We start from the raw sequence: 21,590 nt of genomic DNA on the forward strand, positions 1-21,590 counted from the left end.
TCAATTTTGCATTTCTGCAGTATTTTTGAGCATGACAAATTCGTGATGGTAAATGCCCGTTGAAACATACTGCAAATGCACAGCTGTGCACCTGGTGATTGGAACGGGTTACCAGGAGCACATTGTTAAAAATGGTTTTTAATGCCATTACGGGGTAGCAAGGGGTCCACGGTTGGGTAGGGAGCACCCCCACCCGTGCCCATCCAATAGGGGGCACCCCTTGTCATTTTGGACGTTTTTCAAAAAATCGTTAAAAAAACAACAGTCCCACTTCTCCCTCATCATACATGACTAATAGACCATCTATGTTGATTCATGGCTTAACATAGTGCTGTATATCATTTTGGCAGTATAAATGCCTTTTGGACATGGTTCACTGACTTTTGGGTTTATAAACCGACATGGGGTGGCAGGGTAGCCTAGTGGTTAGAGTGTTGGACTAGTAACCGAAAGGTTGCAAGTTCATATCCCCGAGCTGACAAAGTACAAATCTGTCGTTCTGCCCCTGAACAGGCAGTTAACCCACTGTTCTTAGGCCGTCATTGAAAATAAGAATTTGTTCTTAGCTGACTTGTCTAGTTAAATAAAGGTAAAAATCTATTGATCGTACATGCAAATGGACATAACATCCTGATTTGGCACTTTCATAGTGCATTTGGACTTTTCTTATGGCATTTGGCTCCCCCCCAAAAAAGTGACTTTTGACTTTGACTTTTGACTTCCTATGAAATCATATTGGACAAAACATATGCCCTATGGACAAGTAAAACAAAAATATGATAATCAAATATGACTAAAGTATGTTCATACAGTTCTTATACATGTGTAATTGACAAAAAATCGAAAGTATTTCGTAAAACGGTCCAGAAGGCACTTTTTAAGGGGATGATACGTTTTGTTTTTTTTTTCTTCACATTTTCGACTTTTGACTTCCTATGAAATCATATTGCAAATGGACAAAACATATGCCTTATGCACAAGTAAAACATCAAATAAAATTATGATGATAAAATATGACTAAAGTATGTTGATACAGTTCTTATACATGTGTAATTGGCACAAAAATCGCAAGAATTTCGAAAAACACTTTTTTAAGCACTTTTTTAAGGGGGTGTTAATTTTTTTCAAATGTTTTGCTATTTTTGACTTTTGGCTTCCCATGAAATCATATTGCAAATGGACAAAACATATGCCTTATGCACAAGTAAAAAATCAAATAAAATGATGATGATAAAATATGACTAAAGTATGTTGATACAGTTCTTATACATGTGTAATTGACACAAAAATCGAAAGAATTTCGAAAACACTTTTTTAAGCATTTTTTTAAGGGGTGTTAATTTTTTTCAAATGTTTTGCTCTTTTTGACTTTTGGCTTCCCATGAAATCATATTGCAAATGGACAAAACATATGCCTTATGCACAAGTTAAAAAAAATAAATCATAATAATTATGATAATAACATTTGACAGTGTGTAATTAACACAAAAAATCAAAAGAATTTTAAAAAACGGCCCAGAAAGCACTTTTTTAAGGGGGTGCTAAGTTTTTGAATTTTTTTTCAAATGTTCAGAATTTTACTCTTGTATCTTTACTTGTGTTACATTTGCAATATAAAAAATCACGGTGGAGCGCACTAGCCATCTGTTGGATTTTTGGAGTGTTACACTTGGCATTTGCCATATGGCATTTGCAATCAACTTTGACTGAAACAACGCTGAATCGAGTGGTATTGGACACCGTGTATATGTTTCGTACGGTGCCAATGACTTCCCATTAATTTTTGTCCATTTCAGGGGGGTGTTCCCTTACATCTGTAGTGTCTTGCAGTTGGAGGCCGAACAGTTGCAGTATCAGGCAGTGCTCTCGATGGTGCAGCTGTAGAACCTTTTGAGGATCTAAGGACCCATGCCAAACCTTTTCAGTCTCCTGATGGGGAATGGGCTTTGTCCTGCCCTCTTCATGACTGTCTTAGTGTGTTTGGACCATGATAGTTTGTTGGTAATGTGGACACCAAGGAACTTGAAGCTCTCAAACTGCTCCACTACAGCCCCGTCGTTGAGAATGGGGGCGTGCTCGGTCCTCCTTTTCTTCTAGTCCACAATCATCTCTTTTGTCTTGATCATGTTGAGGGAGAGGTTGTTGGCACCACACGGCCAGGTCTTTGACCTCCTCCCTATAGGCTGGCTCATCATTGTTGGTGATCAGGCCTACCACTGTTGTGTCATCGGCAAACTTGATGATGGTGTTGGAGTCGTGCCTGGCCATGCAGCAATGAGTGAACAGGGAGTACAGGAGGGGATTGAGCACACACCCCTGAGGGGCCTCCATGTTGAGGATCAAAATGGCTGATGTGTTGTTGCCTACCCTTACCACCTGGGGGTGGCCTGTCAGGAAGTCCAGGATCTAGTTGCAGAGGGAGGTGTTTAGTCCTAGGGTCCTTAGCTTAGTGATGAGCTTTGAGGGCACTATGGTGTTGAACACTGAGCTATAGTCAATGAATAGCATTAGGTGTTCCTTTTGTCCAGGTGGGAAAGGGCAGTGTGGAGTGCAGTAGAGATTGCATCATCTGTGGATCTGTTTGGGCGGTATGCAAATTGGAGTGGGTCTAGGGTTTCTGAGATAATGGTGTTGATGTGAGCCATGACCAGCCTTTCAAAGCACTTCATGGCTACAGACGTGAGCGCTATGGGTCGGTAGTCATTTAAACAGGTTACCTTAATGTTCTTGGGCACAGGGACTATGGTGGTCTGCTTGAAATATGTTGGTATTACAAACTCAGTCAGGGACAGGTTGAAAATGTCAGTGAAGATACTTGCCAGTTGATCAGCACATGCTCGGAGTACACGTCCTGGTAATCAGTCTGGCCCTGCGGCCTTTTGAATATTAACCTGTTTAAAGGTCTTACTCATATCGGCTACTGAGAGTGTGATCACACAGTCTCTTCCACATGCTTAAGTGTTACTTGCCTCAAAGCGTGTGTGGAGTAAAGGTGGTCTAGAGTTTTTTTCCCTCTGGTTGCACATTTAACATGCTGGTAGAAATGAGGTCAAACGGATTAGAGTTTCCCAGCATTAAAGTCCCCGTATGCGGTCTTAGAGCCAGCATCGGTTTGTGGTGGTATGTAGAAAGCTACGAAGATTATAGATGAAAACTCTCTTGGTAAATAGCGTTGTGTGCAGCTTATCATGAGATACTCTACCTCAGGCGAGTAAAACCTCAAGACTTCCTTAGATTTCATGCACCAGCTGTAGTTTACAAATATACATAGACTGCCAGCCCATCTTACCAGAGGCTGCTGTTCTATCCCGCTGAAAAGCTTAAATCCTGCCAGCTGTATGTTATTCATGTCGTCGTTCAGCCACGACTCTTTGAAACATAAGATATTACAGTTATTAATTCCCGTTGGTAGGATATACGTCATGGTAGTTCGTCTATTTTATTATAGATTGATTGTACATTGACTAATAGGACCAATGGTAAAGGTAGATTACCCTCTCAGCACCAGATCCTTACAAGGCACCTGGAACTTCATCCCCGATATCTCCATCTCTTTCTCCTGCGAATGACGGAGATGAGGGCCTTGTCGGATGTCTGAAGTAAATCATTCCCGTCCGACTCAATGAAGAAAGAGTATTCCTCCAGTACGGGGTGAGTAATTGCTGTCCTGATATCTAGCTCTTTTCGTTCACAAATACATGGTGGCAGAAATATTATGTACAAAATAAGTTACAAATAACAAGAAAAAACATACACAATAGCACATTTGACCACAAGCCATTTTACGAGAGGATCGTGAAAAAAACAAGTTAGACAGCCATCTCCTTCAGATATCACCATTGACCACAAGCCATTTTACATTTGAATGTGCATTAGATGGCAGAAATCAGTGAACAGATATCAGAGCACAAAAGTATGATCATAGTCAACACAGCATGCAGGAGGGGTGTGGTGGGGGTCAGTCATATGATATAAGGCATTTATGTATGTGTTATAAAACACCAAAGGGGTCTGACTTAAAGTAAGTACAGCGTCATGTGTTATAGAGTCTTTATGGATGTGTTATGAATTATCAAAGGTGTCTCACTTCAAATGAAGTGTTACAGGACAATTAATGTCAATTAATTCATGTCAATTAATGGGTTATTTAATAATAGGTTATTAATAGGTTATTAACGTTCTACTGATTTATGAAGGTTCTCTCATCATAAACAGGTTACTGTAGGGTGTGAAAGGTATTTAAATGAATTGGCCGGAAGTGTTTGGGAACGAGATTGGGTGTAACGTTCCTAACATGACTTCACTTTAGAGCTTGTGCCATCCTTCAGCCCAACATGTCACCCTTTATAAAGCACATGTTTATATCATATTCAACATAGTGGGTTATGTCACATTTGACATTGGTGTTTATGTCACACAGTTATGCCACATTTGTGAACCCTTTATCAAGCATTATGAAGGCTTTATGAAGCCGAATGTAATTTAAAGCGGGACTAAACATTTGTTTTTGAAACACTTCAGGTGTTCACGTGAAATTCATGCTGTTTTCCGTAAAGGGTATATCGGTCTTCATATTGGTATGTGAACCTCATTACGATATTATGAACAGACTGCAGAGTTCTGTACTTGTTTTTTATGTGCGTTTGAAAATGTTGTTTTATAAAAATGTATAAAAATACAATTAAACATCATACTGTATCAGCCTGGAATGAGTTGTCCATCTTGATAATATTCCTCTGCAAAACTGACAGGTGCTCTACTGAAGAAGTTTAAAGATGGAAAAACAAATAGATACAGTAAAGGCCTTGTACATGCCTGGAGTATTTCAAATGCATTCAAATGTACCATTTCACGTTGCCATCCTTCCTGAGAAGCCTCGGCTTCAGAAGGTTAATGTACCATAACCTGTTTTCATCTCAGACACAGATGGAAAAAACAGGGCCAAATAAACAAACAAGGAAAGAATAAATGTATATAACATATGGCTTATTTGTTGTCACATTACAACCTACATTATGGGCCAGTTTCACAGATCCAGATTAATATGTACAGTACCTGTCAAATGTTTGGACACACCTACTCATTCCAGGTTTTATTTTTATTTGTACTATGTTCTACATTGTAGAATAATAGTAAAGTTTTCAAAACTATGAAATAACACATAAGGAATCATTTAGTAACCAAAAAAGTGTTAAACAAATCAAAATATTGGCACATCAGGCCAAGTGTGGCTAATTTGAAGAATCTCAAATATAAAATATATTTGTTTAACACTTTTTTGGTTACTACATATACAATATGTGTTATTTCATAGTTTGATATCTTCACTATTATTCTACAATGTAGAAAATAGTAAAAATAAAGAAAAACCCTTGAATGAGTAGATGTGTCCAAACTTTTGACTGGTACTGTATATTGTGTGCGTACTGTTGGTCAGTTGTTATGAGATGAAGGGAAATTAAGGGATATACTGTATTATGTGATTTATAAAGTACGATCTTCAAAAATAGTCAGTTTCACAGAAAACATTGCACATTATCAACACAAATAATCTTTATTTCAGTAATATCACCTAAGTGCAAACATACACTGTTCAAAAAAATAAAGGGAACACTAAAATGCTAGGTACTCGTCATGTTCAGGCAAGTGCACAGATAGAGCTCAACCAGCGCCCGAGCAGCTGCTCTTTTGCCCGCTTATGAAAATGTGTCGGAGGAAACACAGTTCAACTGACAACCAGGGTTAGTCTGCATGCTCCCGGCCCGCCACAATTAGTCGCTAGAACCCGATAAGACAAGTAAAGCCCCCCCAGCCAAACCCTCCCCTAACCCGGACGACAATAGTCCTCCTAATGGAGTCCCGGTCACAGCCAGTTGAAACACAGCCAGGATCAAACCCAGGTCTGTTGTGACGCCTCAAACACTATGATGCAGTGTCTTAGACCACTGCGCCACTCGGGAGGGCCGTTTCTAAACACTTCTACATTAATGTGGTTAAAAACATGATTACGGATAATCCTGAATGAATCGTGAATAATGATGAGTGAGAAAGTTATAGACACACAAATATCATACCCCCAAGACATGCTAACCTCGCACCATTACAACAACAGGGGAGGTTAGCATGTCTTGGGGGAATGATATTTGTGGGTCTGTAACTTTCTCATAATTTAAAGTGACACCAAAATTACACAATACATTATTTACCATTATTTGTAGAGTCCCAAGCTGGATGTAGTCATTGTTGCGTGCAATGAATATGGGACCAAAAACCAAACTTTTTACTACTTTAATACACATATAAGTGAATTCGACCCAAAACTTTTGGTCCACTAAAATGGGGGGGCTATGTACAAAGTGGTGTAACTTCTAAACGATTTACCTGATATTTATCAAAATACCTTCAAATTAAATCTGACAGTCGGCACGTTAAACTTATAGTCATTGTATCATTTCAAACCCAAAGTGCCGGAGAACAGAGCCAAAACAAACAAAAATGTGTCATTGTCTCAGTACTTTTGGAGCTCACTGTATTTATTCTGAAAACAATTGTATTTCTGAAGAGTCAGGTTGAAATATTTGACCAGAAATTATAATTATAAACGCCCTCCTGAACCAACTGTAAAAGAATGCATACACCATGGGATTAATAGCTGAATTAAAATAGGCAATCCATATAAGTGTTTCAAGCAAAACGGGTGGGGTAGAGTAACTAATAAAAGGATCAATGCAGTTGACGACAAAAAAGGGTGTCCAGAATGATAGAAATACCCCCATAATGATAGCAAGTGTTTTGGTGGCCTTCCTCTGTGATTTACCTACTGAGTTCTGATTGGTTGTACCCCGAATTGAGCGTGCCTGTCTCTGTGCTATTAGAAAAATCTTTAGGTAGATGCTAAGCAACCCTACTCCTGGGATGTAGAATGAGATCACCGAAGCCACAATACTCGACACTTTGTTTTGAAACAAAATACATTCTCCCTCACAGGCAACATTATTATAGTAAAAATCCTCCATGCCCCAAATATTGATCCCCAGAAATACTATTCCAAACACTACTATAGCAGAACCAGTCCAGATGACCAGCATCATAATCAGAACAAAGTGAACAGTTATTTTAGTTCTGTAAAGGAGAGGGCGACACACTGCATAATACCTATCAATAGAAATAAAACACAAGTTAAGAATGGATGTATTGCTCAACATAACATCAGTGCTGGTTTGGATTTTACAGAATAAATCTCCAAAATACCAGCAGCTTTCCACTGAATATACCATTCTGGGAGGCATCACTAAAACCCCCAAGAGGAGGTCTGACACAGCCAGAGAGAGGATGAGGTAGTTGGTTGGGGTGTGGAGCTGTTTGAAGTGAATGATGGGGATGATTACAAGAAGGTTGCCACACACTGTGAGAACAGACATTGAGCCAAGTAAGAGATAAAGTAATACTCGTATTGTTGGAGGAAAGATTGACCTTTTGCAAGACCCATTCACTGACTCAAAACATAGAAATATATTCTCAACAATATCAGCCTTGCTGAGACTGATTCCTCGTTCCATGGTTGTGGTTGAAAGAAACTTATCTGAAATATGAAAGATACATTATTGTCACATTATTACTATAGATGTAAACATCAATTACAGAATATTAGTTGGAAATTATTACATTTTGGTGGATGATTAAATTAAACAATTCAAATGCTGTATTTTTGTCACTTGATAAAATGTATTTAAATGTTCTTTACTTTTACTTATTCATTGGAAATATTTCCACAAATACCAAAAGGGAAGTGTTTTGCCATTTCAAAAGATGACTAAGTACATTTTTCTGTTCAATTCAGCATACCTTGCCTCTCAGCCATGCAGATGGTGATGTATCACATGTGAATCCTTTTTCTCTGGTCGCACATGTGATGAAAATGTGAACTTGACTCTTGTGCTTTTGTACCTATAGACTATTACCATAATGATGATCACAATGTAATGTTGACCAATCAAACATTACTACATTCAACTCTACATAAAAGATCTGTAGCAGAGCACTACATTTGATGATGTCATAGTTGTAACCACTCCCTTCAAGAGGATATGATAGTCTCTTTCATCGACCACAAGACCATCCAATCAGTTAGTTCATTACACATTTGACTGTTTTTGCCAAATTGCTACAATAATTTGATTTAAGGGGCTGGATTCAGTACGATTTGCCTATGTTCTGCATTGTAGCCCAATTGACATTTAAAAGCAGTGGTCTATTCACAGCATTGTAAGGAATTACCTTTACATTTTATGGGCACTACAGAGCAGAATTTCAGAGATAAGGCTTGAATTCAGCACTACCCCACAAGACCAGACTTGTGGTTACACGTAAGAGAAATGACTGATAGGGTTATAATACCTACAGTAACCTCCTCCTCATTCCAGATATTGGTGATCCAAATACACCTGGATCCTGAATGATTTGTTTGCTGATATGGTAGTAGGTTACACAGAACACAGAGCCATTTTAATGTGACATCATTGCTCAGCTCTTTCGAGTTACTAGGTACTCGTCATGTTCAGGCAAGTGCACAGATAGGGCTCAACCAGCGCCCGAGCAGCTGCTCTTTTGCCCGCTTATGAAAATGTGTCCTAGCAGCTTGGTGGATTTTTTTTTACAATTGTATGAGTAATGCAAATGTAATAAATTGTCTCTTTTAATTTTTAATGTAACGAATTGCACATCAAACTAGCTCATTTCATGAGCTCCCGAATCTCAGAAAATGTCCCCTTCACCTGCCCTAAGAGTGCACTCGTCTGACTTGCATGTAGTGGCCACTGGCTGAACCTGCCGGATGGGGAGACTTGAATGCTGGTAGGAGGATATTATTGAGTTGAACCTGTCATATGTGTCTCTCACCGTTGGGGACAACAAATGGGCGAAGTCTACTACTTGTTAGTAAGAGGCAGATGTCAGAAGCAGAACAAACTCAAATCATGTAAAACTAGTTGATTTCAACAGCATAGCTAACAGAAGTGTAAAGTAACTATACTGAACAAAAATAAAAACGCAACATGTAAAGTGTTGGTCTCATGTTTCATGAGCCTAAATAAAACATCCCAGAAATTTCTTTCAACTTTTGTGCACAAATTTGTTGGCATCCCTGTTTGTGAGCCTTTCTCCATTGCCAAAATATATCAAGAAGTTGACTAGATTAAACAGCATAATCATTACACAGGTGCACCTTGTGCTGGGGGCAATAAAAAGCCCCTCTAAAATGTGCATTTTTGTCTAACAACAATGCCACAGATGTCTCAATTGTTGGTAATGTGTTATGAGACAGATTAAAAATAAGTGATATACAGTATCATGTGAAGTATAAAATACGATCTGCAAAAATACTCAGTATCACAGAAAACTTTACAAATTATCAACACAAATAATCTTTATTTCAATAATATCACCTAAGTACAAACATATTTTCACCATATCATTTAGACAACATCATTTCTTCAGCTGGAGTTGCAGAGCAATACATCAAAAAACTGAAAGGATACTACATTCACAGAGATCCTATGAAAATGGATATGACTACTTCCACTCGAGGCCACTAATGATGTGTTACCATCTCTGCACCCCATGTACTCTGTGTGTGTGTGTGTGTGTGTGTGTGTGTGTGTGTGTGTGTGTGTGTGTGTGTGTGTGTGTGTGTGTGTGTGTGTGTGTGTGTGTGTGTGTGTGTGTGTGTGGTGTGTGTGTGTGTATGTATGTATGTATGTATGAATAAGATATGGGAGAGGAGAGGCTAACTCCTACTAGATGACATGGATTGATTTCATGTTTCGGGCCAACTGGATTATACTTGTTTTTTAAACCTACACACCTGTGTCTGATATGGTTTAATAAAGGACTGAGAACAAAGGCACATGTCACACTTTTTGTCAGTATTGATTTTAGACATACAGTGAGCTCCAAAAGTATTGGGGACAAATTCACTTATATGTGTATTAAAGGAGTCAAAAGTTATGTTTTTGGTCTCATATTCATGGCACACAATGACTACATCCAGCTTGTGACTCTACACATTTGTTGGATGCATTTTCTGTTTGTTTCGGTTGTGTTTCAGATTATTTTGTGCTCAGTAGAAATGAATGGTAAATAATGTATTGTGTCATTTTGGAGTCACTTTTAGTTGTAAATAAGGATAGAATATGTTTCTAAACACACATTTTTTGTTGTTGTATTTAACCCCTTTTTCACCCCAATTTCAAAATATCCAATTATGATCTTGTTTCATCGCTGCACTCCCCAATGGGCTTGGGAGTGGCAAAGGTCGAGTCATGCATCCTCCGAAACATGACACGTGCATCAATGTGTCGAAGGAAACGGCATTCAACTGAAGACCTAAGTCAGCCTGCATGCTTCCGGCCCGCCACAAGAAGTGGCTAGAGCACGATGAGCCAAGTAAAGCCCACCTGGCCAAACCCTCCTTTAACCCGGGACGACGCCGGGCAAATGTGCGCCGCCCTATGTGAATCCCTGTCACTGCCGGTTGTGACACAGCCTGGGATCATACCCGGGTCTGTAGTGACGCCTCAAGCACTGCAATTGTGCCTTCGCCCCCTGCTCCACTCAGGAGAACCATTTCTAAACCCTCCTACCTTAATATGGATGCTACCATGATTACAGATATTCCTGAATGAATCGTGAATAATGATGAGTGAGAAAGTTACAGACTCTCAAATATCATACCCCCAAGACATGCTAACTTCGCACCATTACAATAACAGGAGAGGTTAGCATGTGTTGGGTGTATGATATTTGTGCGTCTATAGCTTTCTCATTCATAATCTTTCACGATTCATTCAGGATTATACATAATCATGGTAGCATCCTCATTAATGTTGAAGTGTTCTATTCTTATTTCCAGTAAAAGTGACTCCAAAATTACACAATACATTATTTACCATTAATTTCTATTGATAAGAGTGTGTAGAGTCCCAAGCTGGATGTAGTCACTGTTGCGTGCAATGAATGTGGGACAAAAAAACTAACTTTTTACTAATTTAATACACATATAAGTGAATTCGTCCCAATACTTTGGTCCCCTAAAATGGGACTATGTACAGAAGACAATGTACCAAAGTGTAATACCTTCAAATGAAATCTGTCAGTCTGCACTTTAACCTCAGTCATTGTATCAATTAAAATCCAAAGTGCTGGAGAACAGAGCCAAAACAACAAGAAATGTTTCTCTGTCTCAGTACTTTTGGAGCTCACTGTATTTATTCTGAAAACAATTGTATTTCTGAAGAGTCAGGTTGAAATATTTTACCAGAAATGATCATTCTAAACGCCTTCCTGAACCAACTGTAGAAGAATGCATACACCATGGGATTAATAGTTGAATTCAAATAGCCAATCCATATAAGTGTTTCAAACAAAACTGGTGGGGTAGAGTAACTAATAAAAGGATCAATGCAGTTGATGACAAAAAAGGGTGTCCAGAATGATAGAAATACCCCCATAATGATAGCAAGTGTTTTGGTGGCCTTCCTCTGTGATTTGCCTACTGAGTTCTGATTGGTTGTACCCTGAATTGAGCGTGCCTGTCTCTGTGCTATTAGGAAAATCTTTAGGTAGATGCTAAGCATCCCGACTCCTGGGATGTAGAATGAGATCACCGAAGCCACAATACTCGACACTTTGTTTTGAAACAAAATACATCCTCCCTCACAGGCAACATTATTATAGTAAAAATCCTCAATGCCCCAAATATTGAGCTCCAGAAATATCATACAAAACCCTACTACGGCAGAAACCGTCCAGGTGACCAGCATCATAATCAGAACAACATGAACAGTTATTTTAGTTCTGTAAAGGAGAGGGTGACACACTGCATAATACCGATCAATAGAAATAAAACACAAGTTAAGAATGGATGTATTGCACAACATAACATCAGTGCTGGTGTAGATTTTACAGAATAAATCTCCAAAATACCAGCAGCTTTCCACTGAGTATACCATTCTGGGAGGCATCACTAAAACCCCCAAGAGAAGGTCTGACACAGCCAGAGAGAGGATGAGGTAGTTGGTTGGGGTGTGGAGCTGTTTGAAGTGAATGATGGGGATGATTACAAGAAGGTTGCCACACACTGTGAGAACAGACATTGAGCCAAGTAAGAGATAAAGTAATACTCGTATTGTTGGAGGAAAGATTGATCTTTTGCAAGACCCATTCACTGACTCAAAACATAGAAATATATTCTCAACAATATCAGCCTTGCTGAGACTGATTCCTCGTTCCATGGTTGTGGTTGAAAGAATCTTATCTGAAATATGAAAGATACATTATTGTCACATTATTACTATAGATGTAAACATCAATTACAGAATATTAGTTGGAAATTATTACATTATGTTGGGTGATTTAATGAAACAAATTCAAGTACTGTATTTTTCTCACTTGATAAAATGTATTAAAATGTATTAAAATTACTTTTGCATATTCGTTGGAAACATTACTACAAATACCGAAAGGGAAGTGTTTTGCCATTTCAAAAGATAGTTAATAAATGTTTCTGTTCAATTCAGCATACCTTGCCTCTCAGCCATGCAGATGGTGATGTATCACATGTAAACCATTTTTCTCTGGTCGCAATGTGATGCAAATGTGAACTTGACTCTTGTGCTTTTGTACCTGTAGTCTATTACCATAATGATGATCAACATATAACGTTGACCAATCAGACATTACTACATTCAACTCTACATAAAAATCTGTAGCAGAGCACTAAAGTTAATGATGTCATAGTTGTAACCACTCCCTTCAAGAGGATATGATAGTCTCTTTCATCAGCCGCAAGGCCATCCAATCAGTTAGTTCATTACACATTTGACTGTTTTTGCCAATTTGCTACAATAATTGGATTTAAGGTGCTGGATTCAATCCGTATTGCCGAAGTTCCGCATTGTAGCCCAATTGACATTTAAAAGCAGTGGTCTATTCACAGCATTATCAGGAATTACCATTACATTTTAAGCGCACTACAGTGCAGAATTTCAGAGATAAGGCTTGAATCCAGCACTTACCCCACAAGACCAGACTTGTGGTTACACGTAAGAGAAATGACTGATAGGGTTATAATACCTACAGTAACCTCCTCCTCATTCCAAATATTGGTGATCCAAATGCACCTGGATCCTGAATGATTTGTTTGCTGATATGGTAGTAGGTTACACAGAATACACAGAACACATAGCCATTTTAATGTGACATCATTGCTCAGCTCTTTCGAGTTACTAGGTACTCGTCATGTTCAGGCAAGTGAACAGATAGAGCTCAACCAGCGCCCGAGCAGCTGCTCTCTAAAAAAAAGAATTCTCCCCAATTTTTGTTGTTTAGTAGCTACTAATTGTTTACTAGCTATTATCTTGTCTCATCGCTACAACTCCCGTACGGGCTCAGGAGAGACGAAGGTTTAAAGTCATGCATACTCCGATACCCAACCCAACCAAGCCGCACTGCTTCTTAACAGAGTGTGCATCCAACCCGGAAGCCAGCCGCACCAATGTGTCGGAGGAAACACTGTGCACCTGGCAACCCTGGTTAGCGCGCACTGTGCCCGGCCCGCCACAGGAGTCGCTGGTGCGCGATGAGACAAGGATTTCCCTACCGGCCTAACCCTCCCTAACCCGGAGGGTGCTAGGCCAATTGTGCGTCGCCACACGGATCTCCCGGTCACAAACCCAGTGTCTCTGGTGGCACAGCTGGCGCCCTTAACCACTGCGCCACCCGGGAGGCCTGAGCAGCTGCTCTTTTGCCCACTTATGAAAATGTGTCCTTGCAGCTTGGTGGATTTTTTACAATTGTATGAATAATGCAAACGTAATAAATTGTCTCTTTTCATTTTTAATGCAATGGATTGCACATCAAACTAGCTAATGTCATGAGCTCCCGAATCTCAGAAAATGTCCCCTTCACCTGCCCTAAGAGTGCACTCGTCTGACTTGCATGTAGTGGCCACTGGCTGAACCTGCCGGATGGGGAGACTTGAATGCTGGAAGGAGGCTATTATTGAGTTGAATCTGTCATATGTGTCTCTCGCTGTTATGGACATAGAGTGGGCTAATTCTACTACTTGTTAGTAAGAGGCAGATGTCAGAAGCAGAACAAACTCAAATCAAGTACAGCGAGTTTGTTTCAACAGCATAGCTAACAGAAGTGTAAAGTAACTATACTGAACAAAAATATAACTCCAGCCACTTTAATAATGGGAATTGATGTAAAATATATCACTAGCCACTTTAAACAATGCTACTTAATATAATGTTTACATACCCTACATTATTAATCTCATATGTATATGTATATACTGTACTCTATATCATCTACTGCATCTTTATGTAATACATGTATCACTAGCCACTTTAAACTATGTCACTTTGTTTACATACCCTACATTACTCATCTCATATGTATATACTGTACTCGATACCATCTACTGCATCTTGCCTATGCCGCTCTGTACCATCACTCATTCATTATCTTTATGTACATATTCTTTATCCCTTTACACTTGTGTGTATAAGTTAGTAGTTTTGGAATTGTTAGTTAGATTACTCGTTGGTTATTACTGCATTGTCGGAACTAGAAGCACAAGCATTTCGCTACACTCGCATTAACATCTGCTAACCATGTGTATGTGACAAATTAATTTGATTTGATTTGCTGGGGACAATAAAATGCCACTCTAAAATGTGCATTTATGTCACACAACACAATGCCACAGATGTCTCAAGTTTAGAGGGAGAGTGAAATTGGAATTCTGACTGCAGGAATCTACACTAGAGCTGTTGCCAGAGAATGTAATGTTCATTACTCTACCATAAGCCACCTCCAACGTCGTTTGAAAGAATTTGGCAGTACGTCCAACTTCAGACCACGTGTAACTTTGCCTGCCCAATACCTCCACATCTGGCTTCTTCACCTGCAGGATTGTCTGAAACCAGCCACCCAGACAACTGATAAAACTGTGGGTTTGCACAAGCAAAGAATTTCTGCAGAAAACTGTCTCATGGAAGCTCATCTTCTTGCTCTTCACCAGGGTCTTGACCTGACTGCAGTTCGGCATCGTAACCAACTTCAGTGGGCAAATGCTCACCTTTGATGGCCACTGGCATGCTGGAGAAGTGTGCTCTTCACCGATGAATCCCAGTTTCAACTGTACCTTTGTAGATGGCAGACAGTGTGCATGGCGTCGTGTGGGTGAGAGGTTTGCTGATATCAACATTGTGAACACAGTGCCCCATGGTGGCGGTGGGGTTATGGTATGGGCAGACATAAGCTACGGACAACAAACACAATTGCATTTTATCAATGGCAATTTTAATGCACAGAGCTATCGTGACGAGATCTATACACAAATCCTGTAAGTTTAAAACATCCCAGTTCTGTCATTGCCTGCATATTCACCGGACATGTCACCTATTGGATCATGTTTGGGGTGCTCTAGACTGACGTGTACGACAGAGGGTTCCAGTTCCCGCCAATGTCCAGCAACTTGCACGGCCATTGAAGAGGAGTAGGACAAAATTCCACAGGCCACAATCAACAGCCTGATCAACTTTATGCGATGGAGATGTGTCTCGCTGCATGAGGCAATATGGTGGTCACACCAGATACTGACTGGTTTTCTGATCCACTCCCCTACCTTTTTCTTTAAGGTATTGTGATCAACAGATGAATATCTTTATTTCCAGTAATTTCCTTGTGAGCTGTTACGCAGTAAAAAATATTTGAAATTGTTTAATTTTACATTTATATTTTTGTTCAGTGGAATTACAACTACTTTTCTGAGTACTTGTACATTTTTTTGCATTTTTAAAAGTCAGTAATTTTTCTCTTACTTGAGTGTATTAAGTGTATTAAAGTAACAATATTTCTACTTGAGTAGGATATTTCAATACTCTTTCCACACCTGGTGAGTGAAAGAGGTGGTTTGTGAGTAAGGGAGTGAGTGAATGAGGGAGTGAGTGAAGGAAGGAAAGAGTGTGAATGGGTGAGCGAATGTCAGTCGGTCCCATGGACAAGTAACTTTTGGTTAAGGTATGTAACCCCGGTTCTCTGTAGCAGATGGGACATGCCCTCTCTAGCGCGTCATAAGTTGAATCCTTATTCAATCATGGCTAACAGACCAATCATAGCTTTGTGGATGTACACCCCACGTGTCTATATAGAACCACGCAATGCTCTGATCTCCTCATTCTAAGAAATACCTCTTACACGAGTCTTGCAAGAGGGGCAATCTAGTGAGATGTCTCCCTCCTCTCCTTCAGAGAACCGCGGTTACATACCGTTAACCAAAGTTCTCTTCTAGTTGACCCGGTTCGACATCTCACTACGGCACACCCCGATTGCCAATAGCCCATTTCTTGAGAAGTCTGTTGTGGTACATGGTAATATGCCCAATCCATCATACACAGCTCTAGTGCCGAGGACTGTGTGCGCCACAGAATGCAAAGTGACACCCAAACGATAGAACCTCACAAAGGTGTAAGGGGAAACCCAACTAGCTGCCTCACAAATCTCCAAGATGGAGATGGCCCTGAACAGTGAGATGTCGAACCGGGTCAACTAGAAGAGAACTTTGGTTATATCCTTCCCGTTTGGCCCTGTCCAGGGGTATCGTCGGATGGGGCCACAGTGTCTCCTGACCCCTCCTGTCTCAGCCTCCAGTATTTATGCTGCAGTAGTTTATGTGTCGGGGGGCTAGGGTCAGTTTATTATATCTGGAGTACTTCTCCTGTCCTCTGCGGTGTCCTGTGTGAATTTAAGTATGCTCTCTGTAATTCTCTCTTTCTCTCTTTCTTTCTCTCTCTCAGAGGACCTGAGTCCTAGGACCATGCCTCAGGACTACCTGGCATGATGACTCCTTGCTGTCCCCAGTCCACCTGGCCGCGCTGCTGCTCCAGTTTCAACTATTCTGCCTGTGATTATTATTATTTGACCATGCTGGTCATTTATGAACATTTGAACATCTTGGCAGGGTTCTGTTATAATTTCCACCCAGCACAGCCAGAAGAGGACTGGCCACCCCACATAGCCTGGTTACTATCTAGGTTTCTTCCTAGGTTTTGGCCTTTCTATGGAGTTTTTCCTAGCCACCGTGCTTCTACACCTGCATTGCTTGCTGTTTGGGGTTTTAGGCTGGGTTTCTGTACAGCACTTTGAGATATCAGCTGATGTACGAAGGGCTATATAAATAAATTTGATTTGTTTTGAACAGTGGCCATGACGTAGCAATTCCGCTAGTGGAATGCGTCCGGACACCCAGGGGAGACTGCAACCTCCTAAAACTGTATGCCTTGACAAATCCCTACCCCGAGCAGGGTTGGAAAAGCAAACAAACAGTTGGTCACACCCCCGGAAAGGCCTAGTCCTGTCCATGTAGATGTGCAGGGCGCATAGTAGTCACAACGTGTTCAGGCGCAGCTTCTCTGGGGAAGAGAACGGCAGAGGGTGGAAATGGAAGAGGTCAGTGGCTAGAACACTATAAGTCTTAGTGACTTTAGGAACTAGCGCTGGGTTAGAACATATCATAACCTTGGAGTAGTTGGGGGCAAACTGAGTACATGAAGGATGAACTGAGAGTTCATAAAGGTCACCAATGCAGTTGGCCTCGGCAACAAGGCCGTCTTATAAGACAGAATCTTAAGCTCCACCTTCTCCAGGGGTTCAAAGCAAGGCTATTATAGTTTTGGGATTTCATTTTTTTCAGTATAACCTTTCAAAAAACATTTTACACACATCATATGTGTCCATTGCAATCTTTGGAAGAACTTTTACATGTGAATAAAACAGTAAATACAATATGCTCCAAGCATACATACGATATGCTACAGTAGAAACAACAACATGATAAACAGAAAATAAGGCACTTACTTTGATAGGAACACACACGTCCAAAGTTATTATTTGTCAGGAAAACAACAATGAAGACAATGCGGGCGCCAGCCAGAAAATGTGCCAGAGGGATTAAGTTTATGCAAGGCCTGTTCTGACTAGAGATGCGCAATTGTCTTCAAACTTGACCTGGGGAAACACCGGGGAAGTGCTTAGGCTCCCGTCGAATAGAGAAGTTTGTCAGGCTCAGTAAAGCCTCAAAGATAAACTGTTTGCAAAAGTTAAATGGGCTACTTCTTATGTGAATTAATGAGGAGGCGGAAGCTCCTGGCTGACTGACGGCTCTGGCAGCTCCTGGCAGCTCCTGGCTGACTGACGGCTCTGGCAGCTGACTCTGGCAGCTCGGGACAGACGGGAGACTCTGGCAGCTCGGGACAGACGGGAGACTCTGGCAGCTCGGGACAGACGGGAGACTCTGGCAGCTCGGGACAGACGGGAGACTCTTGCAGCGCTGGAGAGGAGGAAGGCTCTGGCAGCGCTGGACAGGCGGGAGCACCTGTAGGAAGGAGACGGAGAGACAGCCTGGTGTGGGGGGCTGCCACCGGAGGGCTGGTGCGTGGAGGTGGCACCGGATAGACCGGACCGTGAAGGCACACTGGAGGTCTCGCCTCACGGCATAACACAGTGCCTGCCCGGTCCCTCTCTCTCCACGGTAAGCACGGGGAGTTGGCGCAGGTCTCCTACCTGACTTCGCCACACTCCCCGTGTTCCCCCCCCCAATACATTTTTGGGGCTGCCTCTCGGGCTTCCTTACCCGCCGTATTCCCTAAAAGCGCTGGCTCCCTTTAGCTGCTGCCTCCGCTCTCCTGGCTGCCTCCACCTGTTCCCATGGGAGGCGATCCCATCCAGCCAGGATCTCCTCCCATGTGTAGCAACCCTTGCCATCCAGAATGTCCTCCCATGTCCATTCCTCCTTATAGCGCTGCTCCTGCTGCTGCCTGTCACCAAGCTGCTTGGTCCTTTTTTTGGTGGGTGGTTCTGTAACGGCTGTCGTCGGTGGAAGAAGGAGAGGACCAAAATGCAGCGTGGTTAGTGTTCATCTTATTTAATAATAATCAAAAACTGAACACTGAATAACAAAAACAACAAAGAAACAACCAAAACAGTTCTGTCTGGTGCAGACACACAAAGACTGAAAATAACCACCCACAAAACACAATAGAAAACAGGCTACCTAAATATGGTCCTCAATTAGGGACAACGATTGACAGCTGCCTCTGATTGAGAACCATATCAGGCCAAACACAGAAATAGAAAATCATAGAAAAACGAACATAGACAACCCACCCAACTCACGTCCTGACCATACTAAAACAAAAGACAAAACAAAGGAACTAAGGTCAGAACGTGACAGTACCTTACAGACTCAGCTCTGGAATAACGACATCTGCCTGCCCTTGACCTGTCGTTTGCCTGCCCCCTGTTTTATTAATAAATATATATTTTTCGAACTGTCTGCATCTGGGTCCTATCCTAGTCGTGATATGTAAACTCAGCAAGAAAAGAAACGTCCCTTTTTCAGGACACTGTCTTTCAAAGATATTTTGTAAAAATCCAAATAACTCCACAGATCTTCATTGTAAAGGGATTAAATACTGTTTCCCTGGCTTGTTCAATGAACAATAAACAATTAATGAACATGGAACTGTCATTAAGACACTAACTGCTTACAGACGGAAGGAATCAGTGGCTAACTACAAGCATTGCAAAGCAATCACTACCTTGCTATTCAGTGGAGTGGCTGTGTGGTCCCAAATCTGGGATTAAGGGTCACTTTTCCAAATTCAAAATTATAAACATTCAACATTGGCCATGCTGTCAATGAAGCATGATTTGTGCAGCGCCCAAAACAACTGTTAACTCGGAACAGGGAAATCTCAGACTTCAGTGAATTCAAGACAACTGAGAAAAAGAGCTCAGACTGGGAAAATACGTTTTGAATGGTCATCCACTACTGTTAGTAGCCCATGTGCTTCGCCCTAAGAATTTGGTCTATTTTCCCCTCTTAATTTTGCCTACTGTTCTGACTTGGTGCTGCATATACATTTTTACGAGAAATGTAATCATCGAACATTGTAATTTTCTTTCCCCCCACCAAGATTTACATGCTAAAATCACCACTGTGCATTTCATCAATAATAATTTTGTCATCTTCATGTTTTTTTCTGGATGATAAAATCAATTTACAAACTAGTACTTACTTCCTACATTTGCGGTAATCTGGTACAAAATGTGCAAGGAGGCCAGAGGAAAGGCAGCCTAGATGTGTGCCTTTCTCCTGCCATTCAAACTCAAAGCAAAGCATTGACATGACTTGCTCATGCGTGTTTTTACCTTATACTGCCAGCTAACGGATGCCGAAAGGAAGACAGAGAGATCCGCTGCCTTTCATCTTTCAACATGTCCCATTCATTTGTCCCATTCAAAGTAATGGGATAGACAAAGTAATGGGATAGGCAGAGCGATAGAGTTTGCTTCTGAGATTGAACATCAGCATGTACAATGCCAAGGTAAAGAGAACCGTGAGATTTTGAAAGACCTAGCTAATAAATGCTACATCATGCTACCTAGGTTAACAAGAGTTGACATTTCGTGGCAATGATGAGAGTGCCAGCTCATCAAAGTCCCAGGGGAAAATATGTGGAACTATTACATGCCTTTGCTAAAATAAATGAACAGTTATCAACCCATTTAGAGACTGTCGCTGTGTTTGCTCTTTGCTCATGGCCTATGATGGAATTTTCAAATGAAACTTTCAAGATTTTTCATGTTCTGCTGAACAAAGTGATGGATATGGGTTTCTGCCATATCTGTATCAGCGACACAATGAAAGCACAGGAACGGCAGCGACAAGTTTCTATGAGTGATTGGAGCAGAAATGCAATGAACTGGGCCTGGCAGAAAGCGAAACTCATTTTAAACAGCCGATCAGAGTAGAGAGGGGGTGAATCTACTACAACATACTGGACAATATCAATGTTCAGATGACAGCCAGCTTTGAGCGTTGTGGTGAACTTAATTTCCTTGGCTTAGTGGACTGCAAACCATTTGAAACAATGTCACAAAAGTTCAACACCAGCAAATGAGAGGCTGTCAAAATATGCCAAGTACTTCATTTTCGTTAGATTTAAGGCTGATCTTGTCGGATTGTACAGTTCAGAAATGGTACGAGACCATGTACGAGTGCTGATAGACACTTCAACTTTTCTTTGTTGTTCAGAAGCACGCTTCTGTGCCGGTGGAGGGACGGGCCCAAGCGGAGTGAGGCCACCCAATGCTGGAAGTCCCTTATGAGGAGAAGTCCAAGCGGAACTACCCCTATCATGGAGGCCATGAGCCCAAGAAGCCTCAGACACATCCAGTACGTGATTGATGTTGCCGGGCGAAACACTGAGAGGCAGTGACAAAAGCCGTCACTCTTTCCACGATGAGGGCTACTCGACAGACCCAGAGGCAAACCCAAACATATGTTCTGTTGGGTCAGCAAGAATGAGTTTTTGGCACAATTCATCCTGAAGCTAGAGTGAGCAGGTGCGACAACAGCTGGGCTGTGTGCTCCACTGCCAGCCAGGTAGCCTACTGGGTAAGAGCATTAGGCCAGTAACCGAAAGGTCGCTGGTTCGTATTCCCGAGCTGACTGTATG

The 21,590-nt window shown here is 41.2% G+C and overlaps 2 protein-coding genes across 2 annotated transcripts; both read right to left on the minus strand.

Annotated features, from left to right (window-relative positions):
* Nucleotides 1-2,271: 2,271 nt before the first annotated feature.
* LOC112218067 (trace amine-associated receptor 1-like) lies at nt 2,272-7,567 on the minus strand (the record flags this gene model as incomplete). The annotated part of the gene is made up of 2 exons (XM_024378663.1): nt 6,972-7,567; nt 2,272-2,289 (listed from the first exon to the last, which is right to left on the minus strand). Coding segments are annotated over exons 1-2 (606 nt in total), but the record flags the coding sequence as incomplete, so codon positions are not given.
* A 3,675-nt stretch (nt 7,568-11,242) lies between these two features.
* On the minus strand, nt 11,243-12,478 carry LOC112218068 (trace amine-associated receptor 1-like). The gene has a single exon (XM_024378665.2). It carries the CDS (start codon nt 12,288-12,290, stop codon nt 11,265-11,267), a length of 1,026 nt encoding a protein of 341 aa, XP_024234433.2. The 5' UTR covers nt 12,291-12,478; the 3' UTR covers nt 11,243-11,264.
* Nucleotides 12,479-21,590: the final 9,112 nt, after the last annotated feature.

Source organism: Oncorhynchus tshawytscha, linkage group LG18, assembly GCF_018296145.1.
Source record: "Oncorhynchus tshawytscha isolate Ot180627B linkage group LG18, Otsh_v2.0, whole genome shotgun sequence".
In the NCBI taxonomy this organism is placed as follows: domain Eukaryota; kingdom Metazoa; phylum Chordata; class Actinopteri; order Salmoniformes; family Salmonidae; genus Oncorhynchus; species Oncorhynchus tshawytscha.